This window comes from Oreochromis aureus, linkage group 13, assembly GCF_013358895.1.
Source record: "Oreochromis aureus strain Israel breed Guangdong linkage group 13, ZZ_aureus, whole genome shotgun sequence".
NCBI classification, from domain to species: domain Eukaryota; kingdom Metazoa; phylum Chordata; class Actinopteri; order Cichliformes; family Cichlidae; genus Oreochromis; species Oreochromis aureus.
The window spans coordinates 2,391,770-2,408,263 of NC_052954.1; the positions used below are offsets into that span (position 1 = coordinate 2,391,770).

Here is a 16,494-nt window from a genome sequence, read left to right on the forward strand (position 1 = left end):
TAAGAACCACAAGTAAGTTAGCAGTCTGAGAGCAAAGTGCTTAATCGGGGAGATAGGGTACTGCAGTATTTTGGATTAACTGAAGGCTTTTAGGACTTCCTGATAATAATGAATTACAGTAGTCCAGCCTAGAAGTAATAAATGCATCACTCTGAGATAAGGTGTTTCTAATTTTAGAGATGTGGCGCCAATGGAAGAAACTAGTCCCACATTTAACAAGGACATGTCCTGGTCAAAAATGACTCCGCAGTGTTAGCGAAGGCCAAAGTAATGGCATCTGGTTAGACCAGTGGTTCTTACCCTGGGTTCGATTGAACCCTAGGGGTTCGGTGAGTCGGTCTCAGCGGTGCGGCAGAGCCTCCGCCGTGACATGCACGGCCCATTTTGTGCACCAGTAAAAAACATATCTATGTCTTGAATTTGAAAAAAATCATGTTTTATTTTTCACTAAAGAGGGGTTCAGTGAATGCGCATATGAAACTGGTGGGGTTCGGTACCTCCAACAAGGTTAAGAACCACTGGGTTAGACACTGTATTTCTGCAATTTTTAGAGCCAAGTACAATAACTTCAGTTTGATCTTAGTGTAGAAACAAGAAATTAGAGTCACTCAGGTCTTCATGTCTGACATTCCTGCAGTTTAACTAATTGGTGTGTATCATCTGGCTTCATGGAAGATAAAGCAGGGTGTCATCTGCACAGAAGTGTACGCTATACCTACTAATGATACTGCCTAGGAGAAGCATGTATAATGTAAACTGAACTGGTCCTAGCACTGAACCCTGTGGAACTCCATTACAATATATTTTACACCTTACAATATAAAGCACCCTGAGGCAACTACTGTTGTCATTTGAGGCAATACAACTGAAACTGAACTGGATATATAGTGATGATAGACAAGCATTTCTGAAGTACAAAAAAGAGAATTAAAAAAACAGAAGAGACGAAGAATCTCTATTTAAATATCAGTCGTAGGCAATAGATTATTAAATCCAAATAGAGCCTTTTGTAAAGCTAATAGAAATGATCTACCTGTGTGTCGTCTTCACAGTCGTCTTTTTTTTCATTCCAAGGCTGTAATTCCACCAGCTCTTCTTTTCTCTCTCGTCTTTTCTCCTGTTGCTGCTTTTCCTGCAGAAAAAGAACAAGCCCTTAGAAGATATCAGAAAACAGAGTTTTTCAAAAGTCACGTGGCAGGTACAAAAGTCCATCAGCTGCAGAGTCTGTCTGTGTGCCAGGCTAAACCCACCTGGGCCTCTTTGCTCTCCTAATGAACAATGTAAAAAATTGTTTCCATAAAAGGGTTATTTTGTGATAAAAGCCTGTCTTTATTATGCTTGTTTGTTTTTATATTTTGAATATCGATATGTTTGGGTTTTTGTAAACACTGTTTCAATACGTGAGATATGATACCAGAACAAAGCTTTTCATTATGTTTAAATACTTTATCAAAGAAAAGCCAGTGGGGACACATTCAGTACAAAGATAATATAATGATATTTTATAATATAAAAAGAGTGAGTGAGTAGATACCACGTTAGAGCCTCCATGACATCCTGTTCTGAGAACAGTCACTATGGTAGTATAGAGCAAAAACAGGATTCCTGGGTTGACATAAGCTGGCCAGTCATGACTGCTGTTCAGATTAAGGTCATAGGGCAGGGTGCAGTTTCCTGGTATGATGATGTCCTTCAGACCAAAGAGTCTAAGCAGAAAAAAGAGAAAGAAATCGAGGAATACACCTGTGTTAATAATGGCTTACTAATACTGTTGTGACCAGGTGTATGTGTGTATCTAGAACATTGTGATCAGGTGTGATCAGTGAAAATTTGGCACCATAGACAGACTTGATGACCATAAGCAAAGATGTAGAGTTGTAGCCACAATGCTAAAGTACGATTAGCATCAGTTAATTCAGTAAAGTCTGCAAGTGAAGTATTTCAGATGTTCTTTTGTTTTAACTTTGATGATTATGGCTTATAGCTCACTAAAATTATAAATGCAGCTTCTCACGGGTGCTGGTTTAGCGTTAGAGGCTACCACATGGTTAGAACACAGCAGCCCAAGTCTGACCCTTGACCTCTCCTTTTGACAACAACAATAAATTCCCTGCAGGGTCCTCTTGGGGTTTTCTTGACCGTCCTCTCAGGAGTCTCACTTCAGTCAACTTTCCATTGATATGCTTTGTTCCAGCAATGTGCATCTGTGTCTTACCTCTGTGAGTCATTATCTCAACAATCCAATGAGCAGTCTTTCCTATGATTGTGTTTGTGTGCACTGAACAAGCAGGAACTCAAAATGTGTACTGAACATAGAATATTCTACAGTAACCTTTTTGAATTAAATGACAAAAGAAGAAAGCTTTTTCATATTTTGGGGGGGATACACTAGTACACGTCTTTTGGGGGGTTGTTTGTTTGTTTGTTTTGTTTTGGGGTTTTTAAGTTGGGCACCATGTCTTTCATCACTAATAAAATAAGTACAAGTACTGTGGGCCACAGATTTTCATGACCTGTGTGTTACATGCAGTAAACAAATTCCCCTCCTGGGATAAACGAAGGAACAGAATCTTATCATTTCTTTCACCATCCACATTACAGACACACTTCAGTCATATGCAACAGCTGTGCCTTTGTCAAAATTCTAATAGTCTTTTTTACACAGTTGAACTCATCTTTAGGTTCATGTTGATGTGTGCTGGTACCAAATATGTTCCAAAGTGATCAAATAAAGTGTTGAGCTGTCTTAAGATCAGCTGACACCAGGACACGGAACAGTAATATCGAAAAAGTTAAGAGTTCTTTTTTAAGTACTACTAATAATCATAAAGTATTTAAACAAAGTTTCTTCATATTGGAAAACGTATACATTAACAGACTGGCAATCATCAGACTACCTTAAAAAATGAAAAGTATAGGAATTAAAAGCACAACACAGATTTCAATTTACTATCATATTTACTTGTTTTGCAAAGAATCCCTGTTGAACATTTGACTATTTTCCCGTCAGCTTCACGAAAGAGGCACTGACTCAGTTTTACGACAGTGGAATATGTTTGCTGGGTAAACGTCGACTAGGCTGACTGATGAACAGCTGGCTAAGTGATACCGATACAGAAACCTGCCAAGAGGGCCGTGATGTCATGGGGAAGAAACTGAGAAGAAGAGAGATCGTAAGTCCCAGTGGAGGCTCATTCCACTCATACCTCTCATGCCAGCACAGTCACACTGCGTTCATTTCGTTTCTTGTCACTAAACTTGAATAGTTGACCCGACTTTTGGTGCAAAGAGCAATTTCATAGCCACAGATGAATATGTGTGTACTGATGCAGTTTAGGAGGGTTTACAGGCATGAAGGGAAGGGCACAGCAAATTAATTTTTTATTGTTGTAGGTTATATGTGTTTAAATACTGTCCTCTGACAGTCACTCCACCATAAAGACGGGATCTTTATTACTCAAATGTTAAAACCGACCAAAACAGGTCCGTTTGTTGGACAGAGGCAAAATTTTGTATTGTTGCCTCTGTAAATCATGACTGAGGTGTGGACTTTCAGCTCTAATTCAAGGGGTTTAACACAAATTATGGATTATCTGTTGAGGAATTAAAGCTACTTTAAACAGAGGCTCAAAAATATCAGAGGCTCAAAAATAACTGGACATAAGGCTGACAGGGAATTTCTTTTTAAATATGAGGCTCAAAGTGATTCCACCACCACAGAGAGAACAGAGAGAGCTAAAAAAATCCAAATAAACTCTTAATCAATGAATTCAAATATTTTTATTTGTTTAGATTAGAAAGTCTGCACTTCAGTTATATGTTGACAGTTTGAATTAAATCCACTGTTACAAATCTGTTTGTGCAATAAATTATTGACCCAACTGTATCAAGATGTATGTATGTCTTTAATAATCAGGCCCCATCTTATCTTAATGACCTTATAGTACGGTATCACCTTATCAGAGCGCTATGGGGTATTTAAAGGGCCCTCTTCTGTGGAACCAGTTTCCAGTTTAGATTTGAGGGACAGATCCTCTCTACTTTTAAGATTAGGCTTCAAACGTCACCTTTTAACAAAGCATTGTTGGGCTGTTACAATATTGCTTTAAGCTCAGGCTATTGGGTGCTTCCCATGATGCACTCAGCATTTCTTCTCCAGTCACTTGTTCTCACTCATGATGTGCCACTACAGCATGCCCTTACATATCGTCTCTCTCTGTATCTCATAGTTTGGGCTTTGTCCTTGTCATCCTTTACTCCCTTTTCCCTCTTTTCTTTCCCCTCACCCCACAGATGGCTGCCCTGCCAAAAACTGGCGCTGCCAGAGGTTTCTTCATGTTAAACTAGAGTTCCCTTTTCCCCCAAGTTACATGTCCTCCAACACTGATGAAATAGCACTTTTGCCTGCGGTCATTGGGCATCTATTTCTGTTGAAATCTGCTGAATAACCATGCACGTTATGAAATGATGCAACCAAAGGTTCACTGTCCCCTGTAATTCTAGGGTGCATATGTATATAATTTGTTATTATGAAGACTTACCTGGCCCACAGGCTTTGTGGGGGGAACAGGGCCTGGGCCAGCAGACTCTGGTATAAATACAGACACACCATATGGCCAGCAGTGAAGAAGCCCACCATCACACACAGCGCATTGAAACCCAGGTGGCTGATGGGAAGATGACATGCCCACCAAGTGCAAATACCAATGAAAAGCAGGAAGTAAATGGCTGAGAAGGCAGATGGCAGCGTGATCCCTATGCAGAAAAGGTCAGAGGTTTATATGTCATGTACACAAAGGTCCAGAAAATGAACCACAAACAAAGCAGGCCTATAAAAAGTTTTATGCTCCTTTGTGTCTTAAAGGAATAACACAGTATTTTTTAAAGAGGAACTGTAAGCGTTTATCCAGATAAATCTTTGTCATGAGTCAGATGGTGATTTGGTCATTTATGATCGAGATTTTCACTGTTTGACTATGTTGATGAAAACCATCGAGAATTTCATGAGATGACATGAATTTCCTTTAGAATTTTAATTTTTTTACGTTACAACGAAGCAAAATCAGCGTGTAGCTTTTGTCTAGGCAAACAAACGAAATGCCGTCATGTAAAAAGAATCAGTCGTATTTCGGCTGTGTTTTTGCTTTCAGCATTTAGACATTTATTCTCATTTACCCTGTTTCTCCAAATCTCCTGTCAATCTTTATTTTGCTATTCGAGACAGGTAAACTAATACTTGCGGCAGCCAGTGGCCCCCCTCAGCCTCCTGGTAGCTGCACCTATGGTATCAATTTAAAATCTATGTCCCTTCATTTTCGAGTTATCATGTTCACAAACTTGGGTCTCCGCGTCGCACAGCAGGGTGACGACAACACACCATCGGCCTTTTACAGCTGAGGGGTAATAAAAAGTAACAAAAAACAAAACACAGGATGATAAGATTAATAGATCTCACCAGCCAGACCCAGCAGGCTAATAGCCAAGATCCTCCCCAGGTCCCGCAGAACTTTCTGGGCTGTAGCCTTCAGCTGCTCAGCCAACTGCTTGGCTCTGGTTACTGTGGAAACCTCATCAGCATCACCAGCTAATGACCTCTCTTCTTCATCTTCCTCTCCTGTTGCCTCTTCTTCATTACCATCATCATAGTCACTGTTATCATCATCCCCAACGTCTTCTGTGTCGTCTGTTGAATTATGTTCTAGCTAAGATGTGTAGGAATGAAAAGAAAGACGTGCTTTATAAATGACATCATCCAGAGGATTTCTTCAGTTACAGGAGTAGTGCTGGAGCTGATATCCTACACTTTATGTGTCATTTCATGTGACACATTCTCAGGTCACTGTATGATAATCTACTGATGAAATAAATGTAGAAATCTGAATATACAGTACTGTGCAAAAAGGCTTGAGCCAGTCCTTCTTTCATTATATTTTGTAATGCTTTCTGGATATTTCAGAGGTTTTCTTTAGACATCGGCTGCTTTTGACAAAGGAACGCATCTTTTATATTTTGACCTGGTACGTTGTAACAACATGTGGCAAGTAGACAAAAATAAGGCAAAAGTAAAGGTGTGAGGCCTAAAAAATAAAAACTACAGTATATGAACAGTATCTGAAACTCATTTACTGTTCACTGAAGTCTCAGTATGGTTGGTCAGGGGATCCAACAGTGAGTCTACAGCCATCTGTAAAACATGGTGGAGGCTCCGTCATGGTTTGGGGCTCTATTTCAAGTACCATCATATTTTGATCCATCATGCAATACCAACATGACATTGATCCCAAACACAGCACCAATGCAGTCAAAGCATACCTGAAAAAACACACTGTGTAACACGCTCAGTATGGATTGTCCTCCCGAGAGCTCCCTTATTCACATTCAGAAGCAGGTGATTTCTCCCACACCACTTCACTAAACCATCCACTTGTGTCCTCCTCCTCCTGTCCATAATTAACACATGTAACCACTGCAGAATTATTAGAGTATTTCTGTAGATGGCATGACTTGTAGTGAAAATCTGAGACATCAAGATGATCGGGACTGGAGACAGCAGTGTGAGACGCTCCTGCACTGCACACAAACAAGTGTGTAGCAGAGGAGGCAGCAGAGAGCTGGAACTAAACCTGTTGAATAAATGGCTCTTTACTCCCTCCAGGCTGCCCACTGCACTGATGGCTGTCCATCTGTCACCTTAAACCCAGTGATTTTCTTCACTCCACTCCACCCATCCCTCCTGTTGTTCTGCTCGAGTTTGCCCTCGAGCTTCCTTCTGTAGAAATTCTTGCATTTCTGTGAATTCACCCTCAGTCTGTTATGCACTTTCTGTAGTTCTTCCCTCCCCCAGACCTGAAGGCTATGGACTTAAAAAAAAAAAAAAAGTGGGCACGCCTTTTTTTTTCTTCTTTTCCAGAAGTCAGAATTCTGACTTTCATCTCAACATTATGAGAAAAAAGTCAGAATTTTGACTTTTTTTCTTAGAATTTTGACTTTAATCTCAGAATTCTGGAAAAGAAGAAAAAAAAGACATGCCCACTTTTTTTTTCCAGTGGCCCTAATCCTCTTCCATATTATTGTTCTCAAAGCAGAAAGTAGTCCTTGCTAGTGAGATTATGCATTTACAAAATATGTTACACTTCTCAAAAAAACATGAAAGGAACATGTATTCAGAGCACAGCATCAAGTCAGTTAAACTTCTGGGACACCGAGCTGTTAGTGAGCAGCTTTGTGTTAATGAAATTATCAACAGGTGCACTAAAGAGGCAACAATGTGACAACCCCCCCAAACACGTTTTCCCTCCTCACCTTTTTGACTGTTTTTCACTAGTTTTGCATTTGGCTACAGTCTGTGTCCCTACTGGTAGCATGAGGTGATACCTGGACCCTACAGAGTTTGCACAGGTAGTCCAACTCCTGCAAGAGGGACGCCAATGCGTGCAATTAACAGAAGGCTTGCTGTGTCTCCCAGCATAGTCTCAAGATCATGGAGGAGATTCCAAGTTATTCAGGCAGAGCTGCACAGGGCTGTAAAAGGCCCACCAGCACGACCAGTATGAGGTCCTTTGTGCAACGAGGAACAGGATGAGCAGAGGGTGCAATGACGATGCAACCCTCTCCAACAGCCCCCATGTTCACTGCGGATCCTGACTGACATTGGCAGCTGAGAGCAGGTTCACCCTGAGCACATGCGACACATGTGAAAGCGTGTGGAAAAGCTGTAAAGAACATTATCCTGCCCGTAACATCATTCAGCTTGGTCAGTTTGGTGGTCACCCTGCCTGCCATTAGGTATCAGGATGAAATCCTTGGACCCATTATCACACCCTGTTCTGGTGCAGTGGGTCCTGGGTAACTCAACACAGTTTGAGTTCCTGTAATACAACTTCACCAAACTGAACAAACCTGACACATTTGGTTTTCACATTGATTTTTGGGATGTCTTTGAATTCAGCCCTCTGTAGGCTGATAATGTTTTATTTCCATCAATCGATGTGGCAGCCTTTTATTCCTATTACATTACTCAGTCCGTATGAGGATGTTCTCTCTGGTGACAAAGTAGATGTGGAAAGGTGGTAATGTTCTGTCCAGTGAGACATGGTTAAAATCACCAGTAAAAGCACTGGTATTTTACTGCTAACCCAGAATGCCAGGTTGTTATCTCTAAACAGACCCCCCTTTCTTCATTTAGCAGGACACCGTTTGAGGTCCAAACTTTGGTTATTGGCGATTCTGTTTTGAGAAACATGAAGTTAGAGACACCAGCAACCAAAGTCAGCTGACTTCCAGGTGCCAGAGCGTGCAACACTGTGGGAAACCTGCCTAGATTTGTAAATTTATACTAGAAAAATCAAAAGCTATGCCGTTATTTTTGTGCCTCTATTCTGAGTGCACGTAAAAAAATTTTTGCAAGAACAAATGTTGCATTTTGAGGAGAAAATTATTTTGAGTGCAGAGAAGTTTAATTTGAGCGAACAAAATTCATTGCTGCGTGCAAGAAATGTACTTCAGTGCTATTATCCATCCACACACACAATAACAGCCCCCTCGCTCAGTTGTTGGCATTTGCTCAGATCTCTGCTCTGTGTGCTCACAGACATCTGCGGACCTGCTCTCAGTGTGTCGTGCTCAACTCTCTGTACATCGTTATAAGTGTGCCACAAAACCAACCAATCACAGACTTGGATGCAAAAATTCTGATTGGCTGTTAAGAGACACAAAAATAACGCCATAAAAAAACAGTGTTATTTGTTGATCGAGTTTCTGATTTCTTGGGCTTTTTATCTGATTCTATGCTCAGTTCAGAATTATAGTTATAGAAAAAAATAAGGTTTAAGTGGACTTCAGAAATAGAATAAATGATAAGAAAACTGCCTAAGAGAGTCCAGGCTGTGCTGTAGAATAAAGGTGGTCATACCAAATATTGACGTTCCAGCGAGTAAGAATTGCACATCCCTCGTTTTTCCCTTATCTACTGTATTTGTATTTATGTTTGACAACGTTTTGATAAACTGATGTACCCATTACCCATTTTTCTAGCAACATATAAAGAATTGAAGGCTGACTCAAGACCTCTGAGTAGTACTGTTGAGGAATTTGATGAAAACTCTGTAATTGGTTTCACTGATTAATATCCATTTACTTGATTTGGTGAGGGACAGATTATCACACTTAATTGTGTGTGAGTATCAAAAATTTGTAAGAGGACTTCAGTTTTCACCCCGTCTATTTTAGTTTTTGATGAAAAAATATGTTATATATTGTTGTTCATCTCAGGTTGTATTTCAATCATTTTAGAACCTGCTACGATGCTAAAAGACAAAAAACAACAACACTATTTTGTTTTTACTTTCTCCTTGCTGCATGCACTAATGGTTGTCCATCTATCATATATAGTTTTTATGTGTAATATTGCGTCTTCTTTGATTTCAGCACAACAACACTGTTGGTTTCCTATGACAAAGATACACATTTAAACATATGCAAAGAGACTCACCGATGTAATGTTGGCAGCAGCCACCATTTCTCTGTTCCTGACCAATCTGCTGCAGAGGACGACTGTTACCAATGCAACTATACACACACCAAGGTCTGGGCACAGAAGACGTGCCACTTTCCAAGGGTCTTCCAAGGGAAGCCTATGACACAAGTGCACATGTAAGGCTGTTACAATTACAGGATAAATAAAGTATATCTCATTTCATCTCAACTCATCTAAAACATTTCAGAGATATCATAGACATACACAAAATATATCCACATTGCATGGTGGATGTATGGATATCATCACAATCCAGAGTTCTGTTAGGAACACTGGATTTATGCAAATGTTATTAGACACATTATTGCAAATCAAACAAAACGTTAGATACATGACTAATAGAAGACAATTTCTTCACCAAATCAATACAGAATGCTAACAGATGAATGTATACAGGCAATAGTGAAAGATACGTTTCCATCCAGTTTTTAGGTTGCACTCATGCAAATAGATTTAAGGTCGTCTCCTGCCAAGTTCAACCTAATCTAATCGGTTTAATCTGCAGCTTTACAAAAACAGCATGCAGCCCATGGGACAAAGATGCCCACTGACAGGAAGAAGGTCTCCTGCAACAGTTGCTCTGGGCCCTAATCGTTATCATATAGTGAGTTTGGGAAAACACAAAAAGATAGAAGACAGGCAGCCTTAAGTTCATAGAAGTGTTGCAACTTCTCCAAGATGTTACCAAGTACCTCGAAGAACTGTGTGCAATTCTAGCAATGGGAATAAGTGATGGTTTAAATGCAAAAGGCGCTTACATTAAAGTAAATTGAATTAAATGTAATTTAGTGTACAGCGCTATGTTCAAATGAAAAAGTATTAATGGCAGTGTTTTAAAATCAGCATCTTCATTTCAGTATTTTTCCTCAGGTATCTATTCAGTTCAATTTATTTTTAATTCTCTTATTTATAGAGTGTAAAACTTACAACAACTTTCATCTAAAGGTGCTAAAATAATACAGAGAAAGGCCAAACAATCATGTGACCCCCCTGTGGGCAAGTGCATTGCAAGTGCAAAGGAAAAACTCCCTTTTAACACAAAGAAACGTCTGGGAGAACCAGGCTCAGGGGGGAGGCAGCCATCTGCCACGACTGGCTGAGGGTGAGGAGAAAAGAAGAGAGCGGTGGGAGCCTTTGCATTTACTTGTAGGCTACCTTTACCTATTATTTCCCACAATCAGCCCATCAGCGACAGTGACAGGGATAAATGGTGCAACTCATAGAATTAGTTACATAGTTACCAACCTTGACAGTCCTATATGTCTGGTTATGGTATTCCATTGTGAACAGTTATCACCTATTGCAGTGTTGAGAGGAGGATATGTGTATAGTACTGTCTGGAAGCAGATATGAGCCAGTACAAATAGCAGACTGGTGCAGAATATTGCTCTGATAAAGCGTCCTGTGTGACCTAAAAGACAAAGACAGGAGAGATACAGTTAAATGTTCTAAAAAATGCAGCATAAATAAAACCAAATATTCTACCAAGATAATAACTCTTCTATTTAACAGACATGGAATAAGTATCCTTATGCAAGACACTGAATGCTGAACTGCCCCCAGTGTGACTGAGTGTGTGACTGAGTGTGTGTGAATGGTAGACAAAGCACTTAAGCTGCACCCACACTGGAAGCAATTTGCTCGTCAGCCATCGTTCTGAAGCTGATAGCTGGTCACTTGTGGACATTCAGGCTCTAGATGACTAGCTGACCCTCTAATGCATTTACTACCAAGTCAATCATTAGTACACTTCACTCTCATTGGTAGTCACTTCAGATACTTGCCTAAAAGTTGACAAAAGTTTATCATGGTTCCTGCTCGTGCCCACACTTCCCAGTGCCAGTGGTTATTTCACCCTTTATTCGCTTGAAGACATCATTGACTTTCTATAGTCTCTGACAGCCACATCACTGCAAATGACTCCCAGTGTGTACACAGCTTTAGACAGTGGATTCATTACTGAATTACTCTCTATTAGTAATAAGTTTGTTTTCTTACTTACACATTTTTTCTTACTCATGTTTTGGTTGTTTTTGTTTTATTTTCCAATGAAAATTGACATTGTTACACAATAATGCTGAATGCACCAGTGATACTACATCATACTGGAGATCTTTACTAACATGGACTGAGAAACGTATTAGGAACGATGACACATCGGATTGATCAAAATGAAAATCATCAACCTTCAGAGAGCTGAATTAAAAGACATCCCAAAATCAAAATGACAAATGATGTGGCAGACATGTTCATTTTGCTGAAGTTTCATTATAAGAAATGGTACTACGTAGTTTGTGTGGTCTCCACGTGCTTAATGGTTTGATACCATTTCTATTTGACAATATATACCAATATCATCATCATACATTTTTAATATTATCTCCACAACACACAGGCGGTAAATCATGGTTACACAGGGAAAAGAGAAGAGGGCCTAGAATGATTCTTAAGGAAGACCTGTATGTACACAACAAGCACTCGACTGCTGATTATTTACAGACAGAATTCATCCCAACGCAGAAAAAAAATTAAAATCAAACAATTTACAACTTTCCCTATAAAAACCCAACAAAAACTCTACCCAGCCTCGAGTTCTTGTCCAGTCTCATTAATAAACACAGATGTGAAAAATAATTTTGAAAGCCTACACACTAGAATAGAACAAGGTAACTACAGCATCAACCTTTCACTGGCATTAATTGGCCTATTTACAACACTTACATTCAAATGGAAAATTCTACCTCAAATGCATCACCTCAGTGCTCCAGATGACAATCACAAACTACTGGATGAAATCACTCAACTCGCTAAAGACAAAATTATATTATAAAAAACAGAAACCAAAAATCTCCATAGCAACAGTACAATGTTTATTCAAATGGATACAAATGGACAGCTAGAGTAACTCATGGATGGATACAGAACAAAATAGACTCAAAAACATTTACAGACCTTCTTGCTTTACATTGTACGATTTAAAAAAGAATAACATCATAAATAAGCCACTGCTTTTCTCCTGAACTGAAGACATTTAAAATTAAAATCACGCAACCCAAAAAAACAACCTCCAAACCCTATAAAGTCATCTAAACTACTGCCATGAAAACTATATTTTTAAACCGGAAAGAACCAATGGATTCTTTTTTCACTAAACACATAACATTAGGGACAATAACTTCTCACCACAGGAATAATATTTGCCACTGATTGGCAAATCTCGTTCACAAAAATGGACCTAAGCTTTGCACAGTGACCAAAAGAACGAGATCGTGGAAATGAGCTTTCATGAAGGGTGGCTGGCCTCTCCCTTACAGACAGGGTGAGGAGCTCAGCCATCCGGGAGGGGCTCAGAGTAGAGCCGCCACTTCTCCACATCAAAAGGAGCCAGCTGAACAGACCCAGGATACAGTGGAGCGATTATACCTCTTGGCTATCCTGGGAACACCCTGGCGTTCCCTTGGATAAGCCAGAAAGAAGGCTGCATCCCTCGCAGCCCGTCCCCGGATAAGCAGAAGAATATGGATGAATAGATGGATGGACAGCTTAATAAAAAGCAGGTGTCAAATGCATAAAAGATGGGACCTGTAAACACAGATGGTCTTACCTTTGATGGTGTGTTTGTTGGGACACAGGAACCATGGTAAAAGCAGCAGGTACAAGAAGTAAACCAATGACAGGATGTTGAAGCGAAAAAGACAAGCTGTAAAGACACAGACAGTGCAGTCAAACAACAGTGTGGATTTAAGGCCTATCTTTAACCAGAGATCATCTTATTACGGAATCATATCAGGAATAATGATTCTGATATATTTTCAAATTATTCCCATATTTATTTTGATGTCAGCTACACACCTGTAACATTTCAGGACTGTATTGTTTCAGTTTCATGTAAACTTTTTGCTCATCAAACAATCAACATGTGATTAAAGTGAAAACTTTAAGCTTTAATTCAAGAGGTTTAACAAAAATGTGACATTAACTGCTTATGAATTACAGCCATTTGTCTTAACCCTGAAATACATTTGAGAATCACTTTAAGTCAGGGGTGCCCAATCCCAGTCCTCGAGAGCTACTGTCCTGCAGGTTTTAGATGCATCCCTACTCCAACACAGCTGAATCAAATAGTTGGATTACCAATTCGGCATGCCATCAAGTCTGGCAAAAGCCTGATAACGAGCCATTCATTTGATTCAGGTGTGCTGGAACAAGGACGCATCTAAAAGCTGCAGGGCAGTAGCTCTCGAGGACTGGGATTGGGCACCCCTGCTTTAAGTTGTCGTCTGCTGTCTCAGGCCTTTTCTGTGTTACTGAGCTTTCTTGGCAAAAACATACAAGACAGTTGATTTAGCCACTCCTATACATTTAACTTTGTTTTTTCTTCTGTGTTTAGTATTTTCAGCCCACTGGTGACATACTTTACTTGCACCAAGACCTCTTTGAATCTACTGAGAGGTACAATGAAAAGCTAGCAAATGCAAATTCAACACTTATTAATAGCTCGTGCAATACCTTTGTTAAATTCTTAGATTTAAAGCTGAATTACTTCAATGACAGTTAGCTTGTTTGAATTACTGTTTGAATCTCCTGATGTGGTGTATAGTGGGAAACGAAATGTAAATACTCGGATAACAACTAAAGCATTATCATAATGACTGTTGAGAAGCATGGCTTTATTCTTTATAATGAGACTATTCATAACCAAAAAAGCACTCAGTGTTTAAACAATAGCTGGATATGTACTGAAAAAATAATTCAGTTGAGAACCAGTTCTGTTTGTTTTATCAAAGCTGTGTGTTACAAAGAAGAAGATGAGAGAGAGACGGGTCTGACAGTGAAGATAAAATAAGCAGAGGTTATGAGGTAGATGAGTTTAAATACTGTTCTCTACTATCAAAAGCAAGGACAGTGTACAAGAGAGATGAAGAAGAGCGCAAACAGGGTGGAGACGAGTGTTAGGGATGCTTTGTTACAGAGAGGAAAGGGACTCGTACTTATAGTGGTTCTCTACTCTGAGAGCTCACAGCCCTTTTTACTACAAGCTTCATTCTCTGTCTCTCACACACACACACACACACACACACACACACACACACACACACACACACACACACACACACACACACTCCAACAGACTTTGCTACTTGGGCTTCGATGTCTTACCCAAGGATACTTTGGAAAGTGACCCACTCTACCTCCAGAACCACAGCCACTCACGAGTACCAGTGAAACCTGCTAATGAGACACACTGTTCAAGCCTTTTAATTCAGCTGATGTTTATGTTATTAATATATTTTCATATCCTTTAAAAAAATCAAATGCAAGCTTGTGTTTTTTTCCCCAGAGATCCAGATGTCAACCGTCCTCCCTCTGAAGGTGTCCTAGCCAGGGTGGCTTTGGGGTCAAGCACCCTTCCTTCACCCACACCCGGTAACAGCAGCTCACCTCTAAATCCATGCATCTGGTAACTAATTAGGTTAAAATTTAGTGGCCTGGAAAAAAGATCTGCTCATTTTTAAGGCTACAGTAACCTGTAAGAACCCTGAGAGTGATGCAATAATAATACACAGAGCTAATGCTGATCTTGAGAGGAGAGAATGGGAACGCCTTGGCCACCAACACAATTATCTCTGTTGCATGTAGATATAGGAAGGGAGCGAATTCCTTGGAATAATCCAACAAGGCAAAAAAAAAGCAGAGAAAAAGACAAATATTACAGATCCAATTTGTGGCTCCATAGTGTTCAGGTGGGAGTTGCTTGTCTTGCAGTTATTGCTGTAATTTACTAATTTCATGTCACTTCCAGGGCCAGATCTTTGGATAATCGTTTGTGCTCATCCCAAGGAACTAGGGATCCAATTTTTATTTATTTGTTTTTCTTTTTTCCCCCAGTTGCCAGCCAGAGCCTCCTCTTCAGCATCCTCAAATAAACTTTCCCATTAATTGGATGATAATTCGAGCATACTCTCTGGTCCACCTTTTTGAAGATGGGAGCCACCATTTTCAAAAAAAAGGGACCCCAGAGGCTCTGTCCAGACCTCCACGAGACACTGCATTGGTGCAAGAAAGGCCCATGCAGTCTGGAGCCGGGGTGCCAAACTCATTTCACATCGCGGGCCACATATAGCCCACTCTGATCTTAGGTGGGCCGGACCAGTGAGACTCCCTTTACTGCCAGTGTAAAGTTTTGTTTTTTTAACTGTAATCATAAAAAAAAAATTTATAGTAGAAAGTTAAAAACTGAAACTTTTCTGTCATTTAATTGTTTATTGCTTAATTACTTTATTCTAGTATGACTGGCCATAAGGAAGGTGTTTATCAGTAGGAAAAGCTGTACAGGTAGTCTGAAATGTATCCTCTGCTTGTTTGTGGTGAGCAGCAGATCAAACCAGTTCAGAATTCAGGGCTTTAGCACATTCAGGCCTGTGAGACTCATTTAGACACTCAGACACATTCTGTATCTCTGCCATTCAAAGACACTTTGGATACAGTTTATTTTATGTAGTATTCAATGGTGAACTTTAAGACTTTTTCAAGGAAGCATTTTTTCATTCAGTGTTTTCATAAAAGCCTTATATCTGTTCTCCTTAGTAATAGTAAATGGATAACATTTACTATTACTAAGGAGAACAGACGTGAAGTTTAAGGCCTGGAAGTTTGAAACCTTTCGTCCTCCACAATAGAAAATGTCTGAGAGTAAACACAGGTATCAGCCAGCTCCTAGTTTTATCAGTTCTGCAGTCAGCTCAGAAGAACAGTGATATCAACAAAGACTTTTAAGATTTGTGATTTTTAGTGTGTTCCATCCATTCTGTTCTGCGTATCCTTTTTAGGCTCGCGGGGGTGCTGGAGCCTCTCCCTGCTGTCTTAGGATAAGAAGCAGAGTACACCCTGGACGGGCCCCCAGTCTGTCACAGGACTGACACACAGAGACAGACAACCATTCACACTCACGTTGCCTA

General features: G+C 39.9%; 1 protein-coding gene across 1 annotated transcript in view; it reads right to left on the reverse strand.

The window, feature by feature from the left end:
* The window catches only part of piezo1 (piezo-type mechanosensitive ion channel component 1), a 92,904-nt gene that overhangs the window by 57,297 nt on the left and 19,113 nt on the right, over positions 1 to 16,494 (reverse strand). The window contains exons 2-8 of the mRNA XM_039621658.1: positions 13,140 to 13,235; positions 10,781 to 10,946; positions 9,491 to 9,632; positions 5,456 to 5,702; positions 4,542 to 4,755; positions 1,535 to 1,706; positions 1,034 to 1,132 (exon numbers count right to left, since the gene is read on the reverse strand). Of these exons, the coding sequence (XP_039477592.1) occupies positions 1,034 to 1,132; positions 1,535 to 1,706; positions 4,542 to 4,755; positions 5,456 to 5,702; positions 9,491 to 9,632; positions 10,781 to 10,946; positions 13,140 to 13,235 (1,136 nt within the window). The remainder of the gene's footprint in view (positions 1 to 1,033; positions 1,133 to 1,534; positions 1,707 to 4,541; positions 4,756 to 5,455; positions 5,703 to 9,490; positions 9,633 to 10,780; positions 10,947 to 13,139; positions 13,236 to 16,494) is intronic.